Below are 24119 nucleotides of genomic sequence, written 5' to 3' on the forward strand. Positions count from 1 at the left end.
GAACATTGGTGTTAAGAGATTATTAGTCATTCTTTAAACTAGTGTGGGATGAGTGCCATAAAACATTTTTCTCCAAATTTGTATGAATAATATGACTAAATAAATCTGATTTTGGTTATTCTTCCATGGTGATCCTATCGGATGGATTTAACAGGAGGAAACTTTGGGTGAGTATTGACTCTCGGTGGACGGCTGTGGAAAGTTCATTGTTTTGCATGAGGAGATGATTTGACTGACTGCAGGATTAGACATCTTGCATCCGATAGATAAGCAGTCTGCAGGACCTCAGTGAACACAGAGCCCACTGGCTGTTGGGAACCAGGTACCCAACATCTGCTAATGAATGGGACAAATTATGGCTGTCTTTGGATAAACCAATGATTCCCTGAATAGGATTTTCCTAGTTCTCCTCTATGCATTTGTAAAGATTTTATCATGAAGACAACTGAGTGGATGAACAGCTCACTGGAGTTACATGGGACAGCTGGCTGGCTTGGTGCCCTGAGCCTGAGAAGGTAACCCCACCACACACCGCTTAACCTCGGGGGGCTCTTTCATCCGGGGGACTTGTCACTCTCAGCATCACTGTGGCACACCCGCAGCCCCTGCCCTTGCAACAGGGCAAATCCGAGGGCATTCCGCATCCCCAGATCTGAGGATGTGGGGATAAGGGAAAATTCACTGATGGGGATCAAAGCAAAGCAGCTCACCGCTGTCGATTCTGTGCCACGGTGCTGAGGGTGCCCCAGGCGCATCAGGGCAGAGGTAGACATTTTTAGGTGTTTTTTCCCCTCCTTCAAATGCATTTCTCCTAGCAGCAGCGGCAGGCGAGTGGGTATTTGGGGACCAGCGGGTCATACGGCTGTCCAAGGGTGACCGAGCATCCCTGGTGCCTCTCTTCTCCCCGGGGCAGGGAGGTGGGGGGGAACAGTGCTTGGACCCCCCTACCAGCCTCTTACCAGCCCTCAGCTTTCAGCCGTGCCTCTGGGTCCGACTTTGAGAGGGATGGGAAAGGTGGAGGGGGGGGGGGGGGGGTATCCCCCAATGGGAGGGGCTCTGCCGCCCAGCCCGGGACGCCCTCCCTCCCTCCCTCCTCTCCCCGGGGAGGGGTTTGGGGACCGAACTGGGGGTTACAAAACCCACCCCGGCGGCGGAGAGCGGGGAGGGGGCCGAGCCGAGGGGCCGCCCCCCCGCCGTCCCCCGGGGGGGGGGGGGGGGGCTGGGGGAAGGCAGGGCCAGCGCCGGCGGGGGCTGCGCGGTCGCAAGCGGAGCGGCGTGTCCCTGCGCGGTTGTGGGTGCGGGTGGGTGGGAGTGGGTGCGTGCAGGGAGGCTCCTGCCCTGCCAAGGCACATCTGGGAGCCGGGGAGAGCTGGAAGGAGGAGAGAGCCGGAGCTGCGGGCTGCTCAGAGCCGAGGCAGCTCCGGGGCGGCGGGGGGGGGGGGGGGGGGGGGAGTGAGTGTGTGTGTGTGTGTGTCTCGCACACGCACACGCGCGGCAGCCCGGGAGCGGCAGGCGCCTCCTCCCCGCTGCATTAAAACGAGCCAAGTTTCCACGCCGGGGGTAGCGGCACGTCGGGGCCGGCCCGGGGCCCCGGGGATGCACCTGAATATCACGGCCACGGCCACGGCCACGGCCGTGCCGGGCGATCCCCTCCACCTGCACCCCAGCGGCTATGCCAACGGCTCCAACCGCTCCGACCCGCTCCCCAAAGGGCCCGACGAGGAAGACCTGGACGTCAACACCGATATCTACTCCAAAGTGATGGTGACCGTCATCTACTTGGCTCTTTTCTTGGTGGGCACTGTGGGCAACTCCATCACGGCGTACACGCTGGTGCGCAAGAAGTCGTTGCAGAACCTGCAGAGCACCGTGCACTACCACCTGGCCAGCCTCGCCTTCTCCGACCTCCTCATCTTCCTCCTCTGCATGCCCATCGAGCTCTACAACTTCATCTGGGTCCACCACCCCTGGGCTTTCGGGGGGGCCGTTTGCAAGGGCTACTACTTCCTCCGGGACGCCTGCACCTACGCCACAGCGCTCAACATCGCCAGCCTCAGCGTGGAGCGCTACATGGCCATCTGCCACCCCTTCAAAGCCAAGAGCATCATGTCCCGCAGCCGCACCAAGAAGTTCATCAGCTGCATCTGGATCGCCTCCTTCCTCCTCGCCATCCCCATGATCTTCACCATGGGGGAGATCTACGGCAAGGACCAAAATCCCGACTCCCTCATCTGCACCACCATCGTGGATGCCTCCACGCTGAAGACGGTCATCCAGGTGAGGATCCCGGCGGCCAGGGCTCCCTGGGCAGCCGCCTCCTTCCCGGGGCTCAAGTGGCCAAACTTTGCAGAGACAGGCAGTGCAGGAGAGGGAGGGGGAGGCGGGGGGGGGGCACTGGCTCGGGAAAGGGGGTGTCCCAAGCAGCCCTGATAGGGTGGCCCGGTCTGGGGTGCAGGCAGGAGGGATTTGGGGGTGGGGGGTGTGTGTCTCTCGGCTCCGCTTGGTGTACCCCACTCCACCCCCCTTCCTGCTCCACAGCACCAGGTTGAGACCCTGCACTGGTGTAAATCCTGTTATTCTGGCCCCAGGCTGGTGCAAGCCCCCCCCAGAGCTCCTCTCCCAGCACGGCCAATGCCCGGTGGCTGGAGCCCAGACTGGGAGCCCCGTGTGCCGCAGAGCCCAGGGCAGCCGGGCCCTGCTCTGCCATGCTGCTGCTGTCTCAGACCGGAGATTCTTGAGTCCTCCCCAAATGCTGTCAGAAACCCCACAAATCTCCACCCTTTCTCTGCGTCTCCTTTCCTTCTGCTGGAAAGCAGCCAGGAAGGTCAAGGGAAATAAAACCATCTCTCCCTCTCTCCCAGTTTCCTGGCTTGATCCAGAGACCATTTCCTCTGTGTAGTGGCAGAACCTAATTTCAGAAAGTTTTGGGAACAAGGTGTAGCATAGGCATCCGAAAAGCAACTACATCTTCAGAGCCAGAGGCTGGTATTTTTGCTGTTTTGGGGAACTCCATAGTTGGTTTAACTAGAAGACCCCTCCTGACTTCAGAAGGGCTTTGCTGGTCTCCACGCACTGCTTGATCTAACGCGCCCATGTAGGGAAAGGATTTCAGCATCAACACTTGCTGCACTCCAGTGCTTCGAGGGGTTAAGGCATTTGTTTACTGGAGCATTAGGCTTGAAAAATATAAGAGACATGGAAGGAAAGCCAGAAAGAGCAAGACACCAATCTCCATAGTCCCTTTGCTGCCAGGCTCACCTGTGATAGCTTCTCAATCTTTTATTTGGAACATGAATTTCAGGTGGGTTTAATCAGCAACCAATTAGAATTTAAAACTGCATGTCTACTAAAGTCTTTGAGGTGTTCCCACGGTTAAAGGGAGGGAACTTAACTGGAAACAAATCAGAACCATTCCTCCCACTAAAAGCAAGTGAGGGTACGTGCAGTGAGATTTAAGCCCAGAGCCTGTAGATGTTTAGACATGTCTCTCCAAGTTTCTCCCTGTACTGCTCCAGTAAACCAAAATTCAGTCCCCACAGAAGCCCTGGATTCCCTCTGCATTTTGTCTTGATACCTGACTTTCGTCTTGAGATGGTGGGGCCTGTATTTCTCCTGTAGGTACTTTGTAGGTTTTGTCAGTGGCAGTCCAGTGTACTTCAACCAAATTCTCTACTCTCTAAGGAGATGTGAGCTATCTGATTTGAGACCAGTGTGGCTGAAATGCATTATTTCCAGTCATCTTCCTTTTAGGACCAAAGTGATGCTCATTGTTACCACGATAGGGCTAAAAACTGAGGATTATTTCCTAGCCGTGTCTTTGGAGATTACAGTTTAAACAATTCTCAACATATTTTGTAGTCTTGCTATTCTTCAGGCTGTACCTTATCCTGTTAGCCAAGTAAGAAGTAGACAGACATAAATGCACAGTATGTGAAGTTCACCTGTGGGCTTTTCCTCATGTTTTGTTTTGTTTTTTTTTATTTCACTAGTGAATCAATTTAAAAGCAAAAAGAGAGAAGCAGCTGTTGGGGTGGGGGGGGAGCGTGGAGAAAAAAAAAAAGGACAAAACGACCAAAGACAAAACAAATCAAAACAAACTAACAAACATTACCATACTGTTCCTTCTCAGGGGATCTTGCTACAAAAGTAGATTTGCTAAGATAGGAAGGTTGTTTAATGCCTTCACTCCATTCCTCCGAGCTCAGGGAAGCAGCACACAGCGTGATGCAGGGCCCTGGACCAGGGAAGGCTCCAGAGTGAATAAGCAAAGCAGCTGCAAGTCAGGTTTTATGTGCGTTAATGGAAACCATTGCACAGCATGTGAGTGGGCATTCTCACGTCGTAAGCTGTGCAGAGGTTTAAAAAAAGACAAATAATGGAACACCTATGAAAGAAAGGTCAGTGGTAATGTGGTGAGTGATGCGCAAAGGTCTCGCTGGTCGGAAATCTGGAGCCCTGGTCTTCTGCAAGGGATTCAAGCTGCAGGTCTTTGCATCTCTTTGCATTCATTTTCCGACTTTAAATTAAGCAGAGCAATGATACACTTGCTCTAGCTGGCAAATCACTTGTAATAAATCACTCAACATATTTCACTCCTCTTCCTGTTTGGCAAACTGTCTAAAGCAAATCGGGATTTTTTTTGGAAGCCATTAGTTTTCCAAGAGGTTTTATTTGTTGATTGATTGAAAGCCAGTCCCAGAGCAGAGCAATTGTAACCATTTATAGACTGGGAGCCCAGTGTGAGCTCTGGTTCTGCTGGGATCAGGGCAGGAGAACGCTCCTCCCTTGACTGGAACAAGCTTCCTGGGATGAATATTTGGGCATATTAATTTAACATCTCTCTTTTGGCAAATGTCCCTCACTATTTGCTCTGACTATTTAAGTTTTAATGGACATTTCTGAGTGAAACTAGACTGTGTGTAAACAGTCAAGTTTCCTTATAAAAAGAAAAATAAAAGTAACTATTCAAACACTCGGCATATTTGATTCTCGCTCATATTACCTAACTTGTACCACTTAAGCTCCACAACTATAAGAAGTAATTACTGTTATTCTTCTAGTAATTAGAGATTGCTCAGTGCAGCACACAAAGATAAGCAGAAAGAGCAATAAGTGAGATGTTTTGCGGGATGTCACTGTGTGTCAGTATGGCCAGGCACCCCGCATCTTGCTTCATGCCATGGAGATGTAAACTCTGCGTGCCCTCTGATACTTTATTCTTTAGAACAGTCTTATTTCCCAGCTTTGTTTATCACTCTCCTTGCAGCCGCTTAAATCAGCCTGTGAATTTGATTTGTTATGTATTCTTCACTGCCAGGCTTGCCTGTTACTTCTGTCAATCAGGGACGTCTGGTTTGAATATTGGCATTAGCATGGGATCTGGTAGCAGGAATAAGTCCATTATAGCCACATTATTTAGGTCTAGTTAACACTTTAACTGGCAGACATTGTCTAAAACACACTGCAGCCAATTTTAGGGATTTTTTTACCATATAAATTAAGCACCTCTTAAAGCCATCCCCATACAAGTAAATTCATGTTTTCATGCCACTTCAGCTGGAGGAGGTTTTAAAAGCTACTCATTGTGGCAGCAACAGATAAGAGAGCACAAAGGCAGAATGAGATGTTTCCCCTGTTCACTTGTGGGTTGGTTCATGTGGGTTTGGCTACTTCACACCTTGCTGTTGGCTCTGGGGCCAGCTCCCCCCAAACAGGAGCCCGCTTCATGTCCCATCCCACCACGTGCAGCCCTGCGTGCCATTAGCATCATACACTCTCAGCCTTTTTTTTTTTTTTTTTTTTTTTTTTTTTCAAAACGATCTGAATTTTGACAGCCAGATGGCTGTGCAAATCGATTTTCCTTTATCACTTCTGACTTTCTTACCTTCCTACCTCTTTTCTGGAGAGGTCCTTAGTGAACCTGGGGAAAGAAGGAAAGTTGAAAGAAATACCTACAATCCTGGTGCACCATCAGTCCCAGCACACAGAGTCAGGCAACTCCTTGACCTAAAATCCCAGGATTTTAACTGAGCTTGGATTGGGCACACGTGCGAGAGGAGCCTGAGTGTGGGCAGCTCTCTGGCACCCCATAATTCACGGGAGAGAGAGGAGCGTGTTTTCCTGCTGGCATGGCACGATCTACGCTTGGATGGCTCTGCTGCAAAATGTCCCCTAAGTTATGGCAAGTGCCTGGGTAGATAGTGTCTGACACATGCTAATGTTTTATTTGCACGGACAGCTGGTGTGAACCCATTTATTAAAACACATGGCAGCAGGCTCTGCGCCTCCATAAACTGTCACAGCTCCATCAGCTCCAGGTTGCTCATTTGATAGGGCAGCTTCTCGGGAAGAACACTGGGAACTTCTCTGGCCCTCCTCATGGGTTCGGGTGGACAGTTTGCTGCGGTTCTGCTCTGCATCAGCCCACCCTTGTGCGGCTGCAGCTCGCCTATCCCTCCAGATCCCTTGTTTATTATGTTTTATGAAGTCTGCTCATCGTTCAGATGATTTGTAGAGTAAATAACACTGCGCATGAAACAACTGCTTGCCCAAGGAGGTTCTCTGCTTTATTTCTTCCTACATCTCTTCTTGCAAGGCCTTTGAAGGAATGTGCCAAAGAGCCTTAGGTCTGAAGGGGACGGGAAGGAAGGACAAGGCGTTGGAGCTGGGAGACACAAGGTGCAGCCTGGCCTCTCGCATCCATTACCACGCTCTCTACACGCTCTTCCAAAGACATCTATTTAACTCCCATTTGTCTGAGAGGCCCACAAAGTTATTAATTCCACGCACGAAGTTGCAAACACTCCCTTACACTTTCCTCCGGTGAGGAGCACCTCGGCAGGGTGGTGCGATGAGCTTTCTGCTGCGATGGCACACAGTTGGTGAGGTGGATGGCAGGGCTCTGGCCACCGCCCCATTGGTGCTGCCGTGTAAATAAACATGACAAGCATCTCTCTGTAGTACATGAAAATAGGAACCCATAAAACCAAATGGCTGAATTCTCTCCAGGTTTGCTGGCAAATCGTATCCAGGATTAGTCAATGGCTTCAGTTCAGGAATCCTGAATTTATACTGATGTTGACTGGAGGAATTGAAGTTGGTTTCTTTTCCTTAGGTCACAGCCAAATTCCTGCTATGGCTTTTAATAACAATACTGTTTTAAATCACTCACTACAGCTCCATGCAGTGATAATCCCATCCATTGGGCCTGGTCGATAAAACTATTTTGGCTACACACAGAGGATCTCTGCCCATGCCTGGGTTCCACTAACCCCTCTGGCAGCACAACAAATCAGCAGCTTTGCGGCAGGACTGTGTCCCATGAAAGGTGCCCCATCAGGTCCCGGTGCTGCCAGCCCCTTGGGTAGACAAGAAAATGAAGATGCTGGTGTCTGGATCTGTCCCCACAGTGATGGAGAGAGACACCTGCCCAAGGGGGAGATGCCCATCTTTGGTGGCATGAGCATCCCTAAAAAGCTGCCTTTTTTCCACAGACTATGCAGGGAACCCAGGGCTTTAATTCAGCATGTGCACAACAGCCCAGCTTGCCTAATCCCGGTCCGTTTACACTGTGGTCTGTCTTGCAGCTAGATCTAAATTAAATAAGATCTTGTATTCATTGCTTTACATAACCACTTGGCCTGCTGTGTTTTGCCAGTTCTTACATAATTTCATCTTTTTTTTTTTTTTTTTTTTTTTCCCCCAAATTGATTTTAATTCACTTGATTTCTTTTTCCCTCCCCCTTCCTGAGATATCAGCTGGAGGGATAATAAAAGAATGAGGAAATGTGGCCGATCAATTTAGCTCTTAGGTTTTCCTTTTAACAGCAGTTTGTAAAGGCAGAAGAGACCAAGGTAATCTAGTGGTTCCTCTTCCTAGAGAAAAAAAAAAAAAAAAAAAAAAAAAAAACCAAAATCAAAAACCTGCAGCTACCTTTAATCTTCTTCCAGATCATTTAAAACAGCTATTTGATTGTCATCTCCCTACTTCCCCCCTCCTCTCCCTTAAAGGGTTTTACTATTGTCTCTGTGCAGCATCTGCTTGAGGCTCACAGATGGCACTTTCACTTCCTGACGTTTAGAAACACTTCTGTGTCCTGCCCGAGGCGTGTGTGATGGGCAGCGTCCCAGCGTGGGACACGGGGGTGCCTGGAAGGGGGTCAGAGTGGGCTTTGGTCTTTGATGGTGTCACCAGCATGTTTTCCCTACTGTGAAATTACCCCTTGCTGAGGGGCACGGGATGGCGGGTGAGCAAAGGTGTCTTGGGGAGCGTGGTGGGGGCCAGGGCTGACAAGGTGGGAGAGTCTGAGTGTTGTGGTCATCTAGGCCTAAACCAGATAACATTAGATGCTAAAACCAACAGTCGCAGTGCTGAGATCCCTCCTCTCCCTCGCATTAAGTAGATGAAGCTGAGTTATTACATTCCCAATCTGTCTGGTTGCTCTCTGGTATAAGCCACTTGCGCCGTGTGAAGCTGGAGATGTTTCCAGTGCCCATCCTCCCCATATCTCCATACCCCATGTCCCTCCCACAGATGTCAGCACCTTCAGTCTGGCATGGTAGAGAAAAGCAGATTATAAATTTCCCAGCCTTTTCCCTACTTCTGTACACACACCAGCACGCTGCAGTCGCTTGTCTGGTGTGACCATCTGAGACCAGTGCAGTCTCAGCCGCTGGTCCCCGTCACCCTCTGTAAGGACACATCTGAAGCGGGGGACCTGGCCAAGCCCACCTCCTGGTTTCATGAAGAGCTGCCTTTCTCCAAGTGGTAAATTTTTCTGCTTTTATTATGGAATTTGAGTTGATATTTTCAAAATTCCCTTACAAAATGACAAGCGTCCTCGCTCACCCCAGACCTCTCTGAAATACAAGCCAATAGCGCTTTGCATCGTCATTAATGCTGGTCTGGCATCACGATAGCTGGTGGTCTGGCAGCTCCCCTCCCCACGGCAGAGGGAGTGTGGAGTTCTTTGAGTGTGGCTGGACATCTCTTCCACCTCACTTCCCGGGGTGCAGATGGCACCGAGAGCAGGGGCTGCTCTTTGGCAGTGAATTAAGAGTGAATCCTGCAAGACTGCAGCCTGGAGGGTGGCAGGACGTGCCTTGGGGGATGAGGGACAGAACAAGAGCACTTGCATGAGCCCTGCCATGGAAAGGAACCTGAGTGAGAGATGGGCACGGGGCCATGCGCTGCTCCTCTGCCCGCCTGCAGGCACCATTCCCCTGTACTGTCCCCTTATTCCATTCCATATTCGGTGTGAGGGTGTGATCTCTTGGAAAGGTTTGGGTTTTTTCCCTTTAAATGAAACTCTTGGGGAAGAGTGCCAACTAACTCATCATGCTCCAAGAATATCAGTCCCCACGTTTTGCCTCCCTTGGATGCCATTTCTTCTATCCAATTTCAAAGCATCTTAGGTGGAGGATTAAAAAAAAAAAAAAAAAGCTGATGATAGATCAGTTGAGCTGATGAATTATTCAGGAAACAAGTTCTTGGGGCTAGTTTCAAAAAGGTGGTAGTGATGGAGTACTAACCCTGACTGGGTAGCAGAAATTTCTGAGCTGCCGGTTCATTGCCAGTATTTTTCTTCATTCAGTGTATCAGTTGTTAAGTTTTCCATGGATGGGAGTGAAATAGCAACGAGACAATTTTATATCCCTATACCCAAGCGCCTTCCTGATGCACCTGTATGTGGGGGTCCATCCTCCTCCTCTCTCCCTGGGGTACCCAGAAACCCGTCATCACCCCTGCTCCTGCCCGGGCCGAGGATGCTGTGGGACAGGGCAGCTGCTCTTCTCCTCGGCCTTTGGAGAAGATTCATCTGGCAGGCTGGAGGAGCCGGTTACCCACAGGTGGTTCGAGCATGTGAGATTTCCTTCTTGTCTCCTGTGGGTTTTTCACTTCAGTAATTCTCAGTGCAGAGAGTGCACTGCACTGCCAGGCACGGCTTCATGGGGGCTACATTTTTTTTTTTCCCAAGGAAAAAAAATCATGGAATGAACAAGGTCTTTTTAACTGATTTTTTTTTTTTTTTTTTTTTGAGAGAAATTTCAATGAGGATTCTTTATAGCTTTTAAGTTCTCAGGGACTAGAGACAATTGTCAGTTGAAGGCAGAAATCAGAGAGGTGAGATTTGCCTAGTGGAAATGTAAACAGAAAAAAAAAAGAAAAGATGTAAACTTTCACAAAGTCTTCAGTATCTGAAAGGGGGGGGGGGGAAGCATCTGTTTTATGCAAAGTGCTCATGAAAAAGCTGAGAGTATCTCTAAACTATAAAGCCACGCACAGAGTGAAAAGCATATTCAGTATCAGTAAATGAGAGAGGCAGGGGGGTGACAGCTAAGCCGGGGGACGTGCCCTGGGTTTGGTGGCATTGCCCCTGGCCGCGTTGCTGGCTCTGGCAGAGCAGCCCCTCGCCGTCCTTGTGGGCAGCCTCCCTGCCCGCCGGCTCCCTCCATGCCTGCAGATGTACATCTATCTCCCTAGATGATGAACCCTGTGCAGTAAATCTCATTTTATAAAACCTTCCAGGTGTCTCTTTGCCAAGCGGATTCCTAAATATGTAAAAGAATAAGAGGCAGCCTAGACAGGGCTGGATATGTAGCCTGATTTTAGCAACATTTTCCCTTCTCTTTGCAAATACCCTCAGGTACTTTCCTGCCAATTATTACTTCTTCCAGATAATAAAGAATAAATTTTGGGCCACTGCTGTTAGATCCAACTTGCACTCTTGAAGCAGATGGTTTACCTTGCTTCAAGAGATCTGTTCCTCCTCCAGATGAAATGAAGGAAATTAGAAAACACTCCCTTAGCACTCGGTATGCCCATCAAGAGACTCCTGGGATCATGGAAGCTGCCTGTGGACGTGCATTTCAGGAACTCAGGGTGGATCTGGTTTAATCTTTCCCTACCTTCCCACTTGCTGAATGACCCCAGGAGAGATCACACTTCACTGCAACACTTCAGATCTGCCAACAAGCCCTGCCTCCTGTCAACACCAGTTGTGTTTGGAACTGTCATATGTTAAAATATCATAGGTTGTCCAGGTACAGTTTCTTTGGGGCAAATCAAAACCTGCTGTCCCTTTGCCTGGAGCACTTGCCTGACTTTTGGAGCCTGCAGAATGGTTTCCATTGCAAGAAAAAAGTCTAACACAACGTTGTCTTCTCTGATAGACACTGGCTTACAGAGCCAATGCACAGACCTCTGAGCTGACAGTGGGACTCCAGGAGAAGGTTACAATCTGTTTGCTCAAGTTTCTGCCATTCAATGAATGCCCTGGTTATCTTCTTTTCCTGGGCAACTGAGCCCTGCTGAGGGTTCCTCTCCTGCCATTGCAGGCTCAGCCTGACAGATGCTCACCCACTGCCTCAGCTCTGCTGCTGAAGGCTTTGCCTGATGTCCAGCAGCAGGAGGAGAAATCTCATCCCTTAGCCATCTCATTTTCTTCCTCCTTTAACTCTGAAGAAAGGGGTCTACCAACTTAGCAGCTTCACCCAGACCTACAAAGCAAAGACCTGCTGCGTATCAGCTATGAACGCTTTGATGCAGAATGGCATTTAGCTCAGCAGACCCCTATTTTTGATCAGAACTCCAAGAAGCTAACTAATACAGTCATTGCAATGCTCCATCCTATTAATTGTAACATAATCAAGAAGAATGCAGGTCTGCAGTGCTGAACCAAATAAATGTGGTCTCAGTACTTGGTAGGACTGACATATCACCTTATTCCCTCAGAGAACTTGCTAATAAGTCCGTAACTATCTGAGTATTTTCAGTGGTAAATTAACCTGCTTTTCCCTCTTATTCCATAATTTTTTCAAAACTATCTTATAAAAATGCAACTCACACAGCCACTGGGAAAGTTTAGCTCATTGCTCACATCACTATTGATTCCTCATGCAAAGACCTTACATTTTATTCTCACAGGGACAATTTATACATTTTAATATACTAGTTTAATTCAAAAGAGAAACTCATAGGAATGAGTTTCCCTTCCCAAAGTCCACTTTTTTTTTTTTTTTTTTAATCACTGTCAGTCATGGGCTTACCACACTCTCATGCTTACTTGTTCCTTAACTCCAAGCTTGTGAAGTGTGTTAAAGCACTGTAGGAAGGAGGGGAAGTAGAGCTTCAGACTACTAAATAAATATTTGCCCTGAAGATACAGTGATGGGGGCGGTACGTATGCCCCAAACACTTAATAGACTGCCAACACTAACCCAATGGACAAACTGTCCCAGGCTTGTTCTCCTTCACACCCCTTTGGCAGCTCGCAGGTGCTTCCTGACTAGTCCAGGAGGGCTGTGGGATGGAAAATCCCTTGAACGGGCCAAAAGAAGTGCAAGAATTTGGTCAGAAAGCATAACACAGTGCAGCAGCCTGGCAGTCGTGGTCCCTTGCACCCATGCCACCAGCGCTGCTCCTCTGAGCTCAGCTGCAGGCAGAGCATGCCAGGGAGAGGGAGGAGAGTTCAACCCCAAAGCTCTTCCCCAAAGGGCTTGTGCTGCAGGAATCACGGTCCTGCTGCTGGAACACCCTGTGTTTACTCCAGGGATTTTCATTTTCATCATCAAAATCTTCAGCTTTTCGACTTTTATGCTGTTGAACCCATCTATCACTTTATATACTCTGAGACCAGGAGCAGTTTTCTTCAGTTATTTGTCTAAAATACATGATGAATTGATCTCAGTGCAGTTTAGCACAAACTTTTTTTTCCTTATTGCCAGAAGAGCAAGGCTGACTATGTTGCTATAATTAAGATGTTTATATATCAAATGAAAAGACCGATGCACTTGAGGTATTTTGCTGAACATCAGCTCCAGCAAACCTATACTCTATTCTGCCCGAGCCAAGTGTCCAAAATACAGCCAGCACTATTGGAGTTTGGGCTGACACTACAAACACCACTAAGGGGGTTAACTGCCCCCCAGAATGAGTTTCTCAGGGCATCAGTGATGGAACTTGCCACTGTTGTTTCCTCCAGCAAGTCAGGCAGCCGACCAAATCTGTACGGTCCACTGTTACCAGCTCTCACACCTGAGTATGCAGTCAACAGTGGGACAGTGTTTGACTTAAATATGGCCTTTAATTTATTTATAACTGCATATCCAGCACTCAGTATCATATTTAATGCAAATAACATTCAAGTGAAATTCCCACTGAGAGCCACATTATGAAGATTAACAGCCTGGCTTTTCTTTTACTCTAGTTTATACAGGACTGATTTGTGCTTGGTGCTTTATAGGCAAGTGTTAAGAATATTTGAATCAAGAAATCTGTATCTAAGACTGCCATTTTGCAAAAATCCATGCCTGAAAGCCTGCTTGTGAGTCCATGGCCAAAGGAAAGGGCTGGAGGCCTAAAAACCTCTGGGAAATGCTGACATCCAGGTAGGCGAGAACCTCAAAAGGTAATCTCTGCTGGTAATGCAAGAGACCATCTGAGAGGGTTTTATTTCTTTTAATTATATAGCCCACTTTCCTTTTAAACAAGCTGTCAGAAAAATTAATCTCACCAAGTTTAAGATGACACTGAACATATTCTCATGCCCTGCAATTATCTGGAGCTGTTTTATTCCTTTGTGTTTTCATGCGATGAATTTGTCAGGTGTAATGCTGTGGGCTCAGCACCTCATTACGGACTTTATTAATAGGCTTGTGTCTGATCTGTCTGGATACTTCTCTGTCCCTCCCACCCTCCAGAAAAATGAACACCCTGCCCAGGTTACTGCCCAAGTTCATTTTTCATGGAAGAGAAAGATGATCAACGTCACATTGTGAAATGTGGCCAAACCCACTCGTTGCCAGGGCGGGAATCAGTTTGGTTTTGCTTTTCACCATGGATCGGGCTCGCACTCCAGCTCTGCAGAGAAGCTGCTTCAGGCTCCACCACACTGAATAATGCAAAGGGCCTTTTGCAAGACGTTGGCTCTGCAACTTGTGTTGAGACTTGTTTTGGCATCTGCTCTGCAGGTTGCCATCGAGGTGCTGTTCTGAGATGCGTAAAGAAAAGCCACAAAACTCAGGGTCTCACCTGCTCCTTGGCTGTTGCAGCTAAACAGCCATGGCTGTGTGTATTGGGACCCTGAGACCCCTGGCCCCCATACACTCGATCTTGCACAGACAGCATTAAAGGATGATGCATGGAGGTATTAGAAGACTTGTAGACATGGTGTTTAGGGACATGGTTTAACGGTTGACTTGGCAGTGCTGGGTTAACAGTTGGACTCAATGATCTTAAGGGTCTTTTCCAGCCTAAATGATTCTGTCACTCTCTGTGGCAAATAGCTCACAGTCTAAATAATCACCGAGTGATGCCACTTGTTCCCTGTGGCAAGGTACAGGTGGCTCTGTCACCAGCATACCTGTTCTTGCTAAGAGATTGCCTCTTGTGGCAAAGGGGAAGGGAAACCTCTTCCCCCCTTTTCTCCAAGAGGGACTCATGCAGTGGTGAGACCTCCTAAGGGCAGCTCTTGCTGGAGGGCAGCATTGGAATATCAGAAGGGAATAACCAGCCCAGCTTTAACTGCAGACAGGTCAATGCAGTGGCAGCATGGCCAGACACTACCTGATTTGCTCATTGTTTTCCAAGAGCATGCTGGAGCCAAGCAAATATTATTTATTCTTTAGCGTCTAGTGAGAAAGGGATTTCATTTGAAGATAGAACACACAGCAGATAGAATAGCCATTTTCCTGAGAGTCAAAGAAAATGGGAGAGGCCTATTAGACCTTCTGGCCCACTACTAAGCACGCTCTGCTCAGGAACAGCAGAAAGCACAGAGAATTTGAAACAAAAGCTCCCTTATGGATGCATTTTCCCTTCGTTCATCACCAAACCAGAGTACAAGGGTCTCACTGACAACATATATCAGGGCAGTGTTTCCAGTGAAAACAAAACCACCGTTATCCAAAGAAATGGACTTTTAAAAGGGGCCAGGGCGGTAATAACAAAATACAAAGAGGCCATGGCTCGCAGCACCCAGCTGCCCAAGCACAACCCCACCCCATCTTTCTCCATCCTCCCTGCTCCTCCCAAATCCCATTGGGTCCTATTGATGCTTCTCATGGTCTTGCCCTATTTCACCAAGGTTTCAGCTTGGTGCAATCCCTTAGCAACCTGCTCTTTAAATTCAGCCCCTTTAGGGTGACTCCCCACAGCCTTAGGGGAAGGCTGGGGGCTAAAGGAGATGCTGGAACCAAGAGGAGTATTTCAGGCTACAAGCATTGATAGGGCTTTAGGATAGAGTATCTGAGCTGTGTCAGAGGGAGCTACTCTGCTCCTTTATAAGAAACAACAGGCGTCTAGTTCACTAGTGATATTAATGCTAGGGGTCCTCTAGGAAAAGAGAAGGAAGATGAAGCATGGCAGGAGCTATTTATTCTGAGAACGCAATGCCAGGTGCATTACTACTTGCCAGCTCTGTCTCTTCCAGCAAATGAGGTCTCCCATCCCTGTCACTCCCTGCCTAGACTGAGTTCCTCTAAAAAGGGTTAGAGAAATGTGATCTGCAGGGAACGGCTGTATAACAGGGAGGTGATGCAGGTCTTCCACTTTCATGAATGCTTCCCTTTTCCCTCTCCCTCCCCTTTTATCAATGGAGACATTTCAGGAAAGACTACCACATATATAGTGATGTTACAGCCAGAAATAAAGCTGGTTTGTGTCTTCATTACCTTGAAACAAGTGTGTTTGGGAAAGGGAAAATTGCAGTACATACTCTAGAGGATTTCTCCTATCATGTAGTGCTGGGATAAATTCTATCCCTTGAATATTGTCCAGGAAAAAAATTGCTTTTAAGGGCCTTCAGGGGTTTTCCCCCTCATTGCAAGGTTATGTCTTCTTGCTCTTGCACAAAATGAGTTCAAATAATGTTTCTGTTTTCTGCTCTGAAAGCTGCTGGTTTCTTCACCATGAAATAATGGAAAACTTTGCTAAACTCATCAACTGTTTAGGGAAAAATGTAATTTACTCAATTTCAATTAAAACAAAAAAACCTAAAGCGATAAAAATCCCACTGGCAGCCTGTAAAAAGTAGAAGCAAAGAGACAAGGGCAGAAACAGGGCAAGAAATGACAGTTTTATATACCTCCTGCTGGGCAGTGATAGAAGAGGCCTTTGTCCCTGCAAAACAAAACTGGTTTTCTGTTAAAGCAACTATTGACTCAAACTCTACAACTGCAGCTGTGGCTTTGCACTGAAGCCGTATGCCTGCAACCAGACCGACTTCCTCGCATCTGCTCGCCCCCGCTCAGCCGGTGCCCCTGCCTCCGAGCTGAATTCAGCTCTTTTCAGAAGACACAGGGACCGCTCTCCCTTGGGGCTGTAAATCAGAGCTGCGCCTTCAAATTCAAAAAACCCCACCTCCATCAGTTCAGGTGATTTGTCAGGGGAAGGAGCTGATTTGGGTGATTTGCCTGACTCTTCCTATTTCCCAGTTTTACGGGGCTGGACCTGTATGGCTGTGATGGGTGGCTTTTGCTGGGGCTGTGTCTGCCAGGGTGAAATCCCTGATTTTCCATGCAGATTTGCACTAATGCCTTTCCCAAGCCACTCTCATGACAACAGAGACCAGCTTGTTTTTAAGGCCATGAGTATCGATCCAGCCATAGAGATTATTTTGACTTGTGGCCTGTAGGTACTGCTGATACAGAATTGAAGCGCAGCTGAAAATCTTCTGGGCTTCTTAATTCCTTTTCAGCAATGGGCTTCTTTCCTCTCTGTGAGGCTGGTCCACACCCCAGAGACTTACACTAAAAGAAAACCTTAATAGTTAGCAGGTTTTCCTCTATTTCTGTCCTACAAATCTCACACAGGCGTGTTTGCAAAACCTGCTTGTGCCACATGGAGCCGTTGCATCGACTGACTGGCTACTCCTCTTCAGACCCAGCGTTTTGTTAGGAGTGGTGTTGCTCTTCTGACAAGAGCTAGCCCATGTCTGGGGCCTTTCAGGTCAGCGTCTTGACAGCGGGGAAACCGCTCAGGTGGAGAATGGGTCTTTCTGCTTGGCTGCTTTTATTTATAAACAGACACCGGTCCCAAACGCAGGGCTGGTGTTGCAGCAGGGTGAAGCTGGTTTCCTTCCTCAGAACTGGGTGAACCCAATGGTTCCAGCATCTAGCTCTGTATCAGCTTACCAAGGCTGCTTTAACTGCGCATGTGTGTTAAACCAACTTATCTATTGGTATAAATCATGGACCTGTGGTGAATCTATAGGGGGATTCCTGGGAAGTCCCCAGGTACAGGGTTGGCAATCAAAGACTCCTTCACTGGTGGTGAAGGGCTGTGCCCAGTGTCCTGGGAGGCTGATGGGGAGAAAATCCTCCACCCTTTCTGGGAATGAACCTGATGAAAACGATGACCAGCAAACATCAAGGAAGAATCCATAAAAAATTATTTTCCAGTCTGGGACAGTGGTTGTTTTGGTAGAGTTTTCATACGTTCATTTGATATTCTGTTGAAGCTTTGCTGGAGATAAGTGATCTCATAGAAAACAAGGCTTTTCTGTCCAGTCACAAAAAATGAATTGCAAAGACTGTTGAGGAAAGCAGAGTTATTATCAAAGAGACAAGAAATTAAGTGGAATTGTGGCTGCCCCCTCCCTAGAAGTGTTCAATGCCAGGTTGGACAGGGCTTTGAGCAACCTGGGCTGGGGGAAGGGGTCCCTGCCCGTGGAAGGGGGGGGTGGGACTGGATGATCTTTAAGGTCCCTTCCAACCCAAACCATTCTATGATTCTGTGAAAATAAGCATGGCTTTTCTATTTATAATTCTAGCAGCAACTTGTCATAAATCTGGCTCCAGCAGAGATGATTGGGCTGGAAATGGGGCAAATCAGCGATGAAATGTGCATTGGTCACCCGTAAGAAAACAGCTTGTTCCAAGACTCACTCACAAAATGCTTCCAGCTTCTCCTTCTGCTCCCAACGTTGAATTCAACAAAAATGGGATCTTTTTTAGGAGCACATGGTTAAGGCAGTAACATAGATATGAAACGAAGCTGCTGCTCTGACAGCCTTCTCAGCTGTTGGGTAAAGTTTTGTGTTTAAATTGTTCTAAGGTAAATGAGATCAGCTTGCCTGAAGCACCAGCATCAATCCCATAACAAAAATGGACTGATTAAATAAACAGAGATTTCCCTGGTTTTAGTGCTGTTTAGATAACTTTGAAATGCTTATTATTCAAAGTAAATGAATTACATAACCTTTTTCCCTATTTTTGGCTCAAGAAGGAGTCAGTGAATTTCCTTTTTCAGAGCAGAACATTTGTGCTTTTTACCATGATTCAGGGAACAGTTTTGTACTTTGAAACCGGTGCACAGATGATTCACGGTGACACATTTTGTGTTGGCAACGGGTCTCATCTCGAAAGCCTCGGTACACCATGTGGTCCGGGGTCTGCCTCTCCAAAATTTGGGCTTGGAGCTGCAGTGACCCTGGCAGAACGGGCTACAAAGGGATTGATCCCTGGACCACACCAGAGAGCAAGTTAGCATCAAAGCTGACTAGGGCACTCCTTCATTACCTTTTGTAATTAGAGTAGATCCTCATATTTGTGAAAAGTTTCATGCGTCACTTTACTTCCCAGTTTTTTTTTATTATTATTTATTTATTTTTATATTTTTTTGCCTGATTCATACATGCAATAACTTCATTGCTTATCGCTGGGCAGTGATGAGGGTGACCATCTCCAAGCTGTGGGTGCGTGCTGCTGCTCTCTCCCTTCTTCCCCATTCCCTGGCCAGGCACATGAGCCTCACTGGCAGTATGACCCAGCTCCTCTTCTCACCAGTGTGGCTCCATGTCAGGCCATGTTCCTATCCACCCAGATTTTCATCATGCTTTACGTGCTGTCCCCCTTGTTTAACGTTTTGTGGGCATCCTCTGGTTTGGAGCTGTGGGGCTTTTTTTTCTTCTTTTCAATGCAAGACAAGTAACGTGGCAGGAAGGGTTGGAGTGTGGGCCAGGTCTGCTCCCCAGAAGGCTGTCCTTGCTGCGCTCTAAGGAGAGTCATTTCCCACCCTAGTTGTCCCTGGTTTCTATCACCCTAAGTGAGAAGAGATGGAATAGTGCAAAAAGTGTTGTGGAAACTGCTGTTTGACTCTCCCTTTAGTGTGTTATTTATCAAAGTAATTACATGTGGCTCGGGAATCTCAGACTGCTTCAACAACATCATTCTCCTGTAGCTTTTCTATTTCTATCTAATTAAAAAGTTATTGTTTCATTCATGTTAGTTTGCATTTTAAATAAGGAGATAGGGATAGAGTGGCTGATTGGTAACTTATTCTCTGTGTGGATAAAGATAAGCATTAATCACCCTGTCATACTCATGCTTTCTCTTTCCTTGTGCATCTCAGACATCAAATTGCAAATAAAAGGGAAAAAGAGCCTGGGCTGCAATGCCACTTGATTTGCTTTCTCAGTTGCGTCTCAGGGAGGGACAGTGACGTGCCCTTGCTGGCTGCTGGGGTAGTTGTTGGGTGTACGTGAACTGCATTTTGAGGAATGAGGGACCTTTCATTCCAAAACAAAGCTCTGCTTTGGAATTTAATGGGCTTCCATCTCCCATTGCCTTTAATTTTCATTACAGGTTTTATCACTGCCACGTGCCTGCCTCTTCAGTAGGCAGGGGAGGGAGGAGAGCGAGACTGGGCATGTATGCAAATATCCCTATTAGAAATATAATCTGAAATAATCTTCACCATAAATAATGTGGCGTGGCTCAGCAGCCCCTCAGAGCCATGATTTGCTCCTGAAATAGCCGGTGTGCAGCAGGCACACATCCACACCACCCCTGGGAGGCTCAGGCTCCATCAGCCTTCCCCGCTCCCTGGGCACGAGGCACATCGGCCACGGCAGAGATGATCGATAAAGATCCGGGCACATTAAATGGGAGCAGAGGTCCAGTACTCAGCACAGCTGGATTTTGAAGTGGGGAGCTGGAATCTGATCATTTAAAATCTCCCCTGCTCCCAGTGTTTCTGTAGCCCTGAAGCACATGTGCTTTTGTAGGGTATTTTTAGCAAACTTCAGTTTACCGATGTTCACAGAGAAGTAGAGCATCAGCATCTGGAAGATCTGTCATTCCACTTCCAGTCTAGCAGGAGTAACACATTGACTTATTTATGAGAGCAGTCAGCTCCCTTCTCTCTGTGTGTAACAATCTGCTTTACCGCTCTCCACATAGAGAAATAATTTTATTGTCAACAATTCTGTGTCCTTAATAAAACCTTAAAGCAAGTTAAGCAAGATCTGAGAGAAATTAAAATGTTCCAGGTATTTAATTTTTTTCATCTTTCCAAAATGTCCTACTCTTTCACTGTCCAAACCAATATACTGCAATCACTTCTCTGGACAAAAGGAGGAGGAGGAAATTATTTTTCAGAGCATGAAGACTGGTGGATAAACCCTTAGCCCCAGCAATTCCCAGTGGCTGTGCAAGCCTTTGGGTGTTAATGCCATGATCACATTAGTTGATTTTCTCCTGTTTTGGATCTAGCTCCATCTTCCACCTTGGGAGAGGGACTGGCAGCATCTCACCAACACCAGCAATTAGCAGTTAGCTTGTGTTCCATCTCTTCTGAGCTGCACCAGCAGCCCTTCCTTGCAGGAGTAAAGGAGCCTGAGTGCACAGCAAACTTCGAGCAATTCATTAAATCTTGCAAAGCAACATTCAAATACTTTGTGCCCAGTAGGAGAAGCTTAATCTGTTAGCTGGAAAATGCCCATGACAAGAATGACTAATCTGAGCCCAGATGATACCTGGAAAATTAAGATATTTGAAGATGCCTACAGAGAAAGATCAATCAAAATGGCAAGAGTTGCTCAACAAACACGAAGAGGGAGCGTGAAAGCCATGACAGCACTCTCTGGTTTATTTATGTCATTGTGTGTTAATGCTACTGGGAGAGATCTGGGAGAAGTGTCCCTGGCCAGGCTTCCCTGAGCACATCGCAGGCTCCCACCTGCATCCTCCAACCCTGCAGGACCTTCCCTGGAAGTGTGACTGCAGCAGCTCCAAATATTTCATTCCAGGCCCAAAACAGCTTGTGTGGCCAAGGATGAAAAATCGGAAGCAATAGGGAGAAGAGGCTGAAAATGAAGCTAAGAAGAGAAGAAATTAGGCGTGCCCATACGGTGCCTACCTGTCCCTGGGTAGGCATGCGCTGCTATTGCAGACTGCAACTGCTGGGACTGGGTGATTCCTGCCTGGTGCTGAGCTCTACCCTGAGCAGATCCTAAGTCTGCCCAGACGCCAGTGTGCCCTGGAATAGCCAGGGAATGAGGCTTCACCAGGATCTCTTGGAGTCCCACACATCCTCTTAATTTTCACCTTTTCTCCTGGCCATCCCTGATGAGTTTTGGATATCAGAGGGTTTTTTTGATACAAGACCAATATCCTTTCAATGTCCTTCAGACCAATATCTTCACATCTTCAACAGCCAGAAGGGTTGGTTGTTGCATGACACAAATCAGAGATTCTGTGCCATGACTTTCCCCAAAGGGAGGAGAGCCTAATCTGTGCAGGACAGTGAGGTCATAAAACGATGATGAGCATCAGAGATGCTGATGACCAAGCATTCATAAGCTTTTTCCAATAACCTTAATAATTTCCTAAGTCTTTCCAGAGATGGGTTGGCAAGTGGCTGTGGCTGGAGAGATTCTAAGAAAGGAGGATTGCAGCAGAAGGTTGGGTTGGTGCCTCTTCCCATCTCTAAGCGTTAGAAGTGTGTTGAAATTTTAGGCACTGTGTCCTAGTCCCAGTCCTGCATGTGGCTGTTACAGTGTTTAGCATACTCAAGGCCCACTGCAAGGTGAATTATCAGATTGGAAAAACTGATATTAATCTTCTGAGGTCAATTCATATGCCTGTGGTACCACACAGTTTGTACATGTGGAGGATCTATTCAAAATGATTCTCAGCTCAAAAATAATGAATCCTCCAGGCACATATCGCATCCTTCCCTGACTCACAGACAATGGAGCTGGTCGAGGTAGTTGGAGGCATTTGCTTGAGGCTGCACGTTGCTCATGGCAGAGCAAGCCCAGCCCAGCCCACTCTTTCCATGTACTACAGGCTTGTGACTCGTCTCGTGGTTTGCCTTGTGACTGCTTTTCTGCTCATCAACTGGGTTTTAATGACACTGAGGCTATTTTCTGAACTTTGGGAGCCAGGCAGTGATCTGCCAGAGGTAACTGGTGCATTTCCAGCAGCTGGCTTAGAAAGAAACCCCATTTGCACACCAATCTTCCAGTGGCTTTTTTTTTTTTTTTTTGGTCTACTGGTGAGTACCAGTAACTCAGGAAAGAATTAAAATACTTGAGTGAAGCTCCATTGCTGCTTCCTGCCATAACGATGAGACATAAACATCTCTGGTTTGATGAACTTGCTGTGTCCTCACTTAAATAGGTCTCTCTGCTTTTTATTTCATGATCCAGTGTACGCACTTCACTTAGAAATTGAGGGTTGTCTGTGCTTCTATCATTCATTGATTGTCAGAGTCTGCAAACAGAACAGCCTGGTTTTGCTATTAATTACAATTTATGAACACTTAGTGTTAGATGAATGGACTAAGTGGAAACAGCAGTGAATTAATATGTTTGGAGCTACAGGAACTGCCCATCCAGCTACAGCACAGACCAATCCTGAAAGCTGGCTTGAACCTAGTTGGGTATAGGTGTCCCACTCTCAACCACTCATTTCTCATGTGCACCAAATTAGATTAAATTCCCCAATAAATTATAATATAGAAAAGGTTTTGTAACAAGCTGTAAAATGTTAATAAATCATCAGGAAATGCTAAAGTAACATGATATGAGATCTTTTAAAGTAGCACACAAATGATGTGGCAGCACAATGATCCTCAGTTTTATTCTGTATAAACTATGAGGCTTAATACAGTCCAGGCTCTTCAGGGCCCCTCACCAAGACAAACTGTATCCTCCTCCTTTGTTTCAGTCCAGATGAACGTTCTTCCTTCCAATACTAGTTTTTTATTCTTTTTTTTTTTTTTGCGGTCAAAATATTCTGAAGGCACTGTTGGTTCACATTTGAAAATAAGGTTGTCTTCTTGTCGCAACTTCTGCACCCAAATGCCGAGCCTCACAAAAGCACTGATGTTTTGGGAGAAATCTTGACCCTCTGTATGATGATTGGAGCCTGGAGAGATGTTGGGTAAGCAAGCTCCAGAATGAGATCAGAGGAGGTTCGTGACCCTCAACGGCATGTTGTATAGAAAGAAGGCATGAAAATCTGAAGGGGAGTGAAAGTACAGGGCCATGAAGACCTGTGACATTCACCCACAATGTCTAATAAAATTCTGAAGTCTGATGGTGAGTTTCCTGCACTGAAGTGGGCACTGTATTTGTGTTTATGGGGATACCAGCCTGATTTCATTGATTAGATTTTGATGGTACATAAGACAATGCTTGCCACAAGTATGAACACTCCAGAGCTGGTTAGTCAGCTTACGGTAGTTAGGACTGTCAACCGTCAAGACAGACTTGGCTGAAAAGCTGAAGACTCTAAGCTGAAATGTCCTTGTGCTTCATCAATATAATTATTTTCATTAAAAATGCCAGTTCTTATTAAACAATTGCCTGTCATAATTGTCTCTAAAGCTGTCATTACGAAGGAGTCAGCTGTTCACTTGTGTAGATGTGCTCCTGGAGATGTTTCTGCCTAATTCTAATGGAATTGCCCAGCAGAGCATTGCTACAGAACATGGAGATAGCCTTGGGGTGCAAAGGAGGGTGATGCATCTCTGCCCTGGCTTTTCCTAGATATTGGTGTAGTCTCTCCCAGCTGCAGCTGCAGGAGAACTTCCCTACTGCTCTTACTCATTCTTTAGAGCTTGTCACAGAAAAACTGGGGTCGAAGATTGTGGGGATGCATCTGCCCTCAGCAAGAGCCGCGTTCCTGCTTTCAGTGCTCATGGGCTGGAGACACTATTTCTCCTTCATCCTCTTTCCACTGGAGATGTTCCTCCTGCATTTGGGAGGACAATGGGGTTTGTGGTTTCGTAGTGAAATAATTCATTTTCAAAGGAAAAAAATATGTTTGGGTCAAACCAAGAAGAATTAATTAAGAAATTTATCAGGGATGAGATAAACAAAGCAATTAAT

At 47.0% G+C, this 24119-nt stretch overlaps 1 protein-coding gene across 1 annotated transcript in view; it reads left to right on the forward strand.

The window, feature by feature from the left end:
* The first annotated feature begins 1461 nt into the window (after window positions 1-1461).
* NTSR1 (neurotensin receptor 1) overlaps window positions 1462-24119 on the forward strand; it is a 63577-nt gene continuing 40919 nt past the window's right edge. The window contains exon 1 of the mRNA XM_033010464.2: window positions 1462-2277. Within this exon, the coding sequence (XP_032866355.1) occupies window positions 1597-2277 (681 nt within the window). The 5' untranslated portion in view covers window positions 1462-1596. The remainder of the gene's footprint in view (window positions 2278-24119) is intronic.

The sequence above is a fragment of the Tyto alba genome, unplaced genomic scaffold, assembly GCF_018691265.1.
Source record: "Tyto alba isolate M040663 unplaced genomic scaffold, T.alba_DEE_v4.0 Super-Scaffold_33, whole genome shotgun sequence".
Taxonomy (NCBI): domain Eukaryota; kingdom Metazoa; phylum Chordata; class Aves; order Strigiformes; family Tytonidae; genus Tyto; species Tyto alba.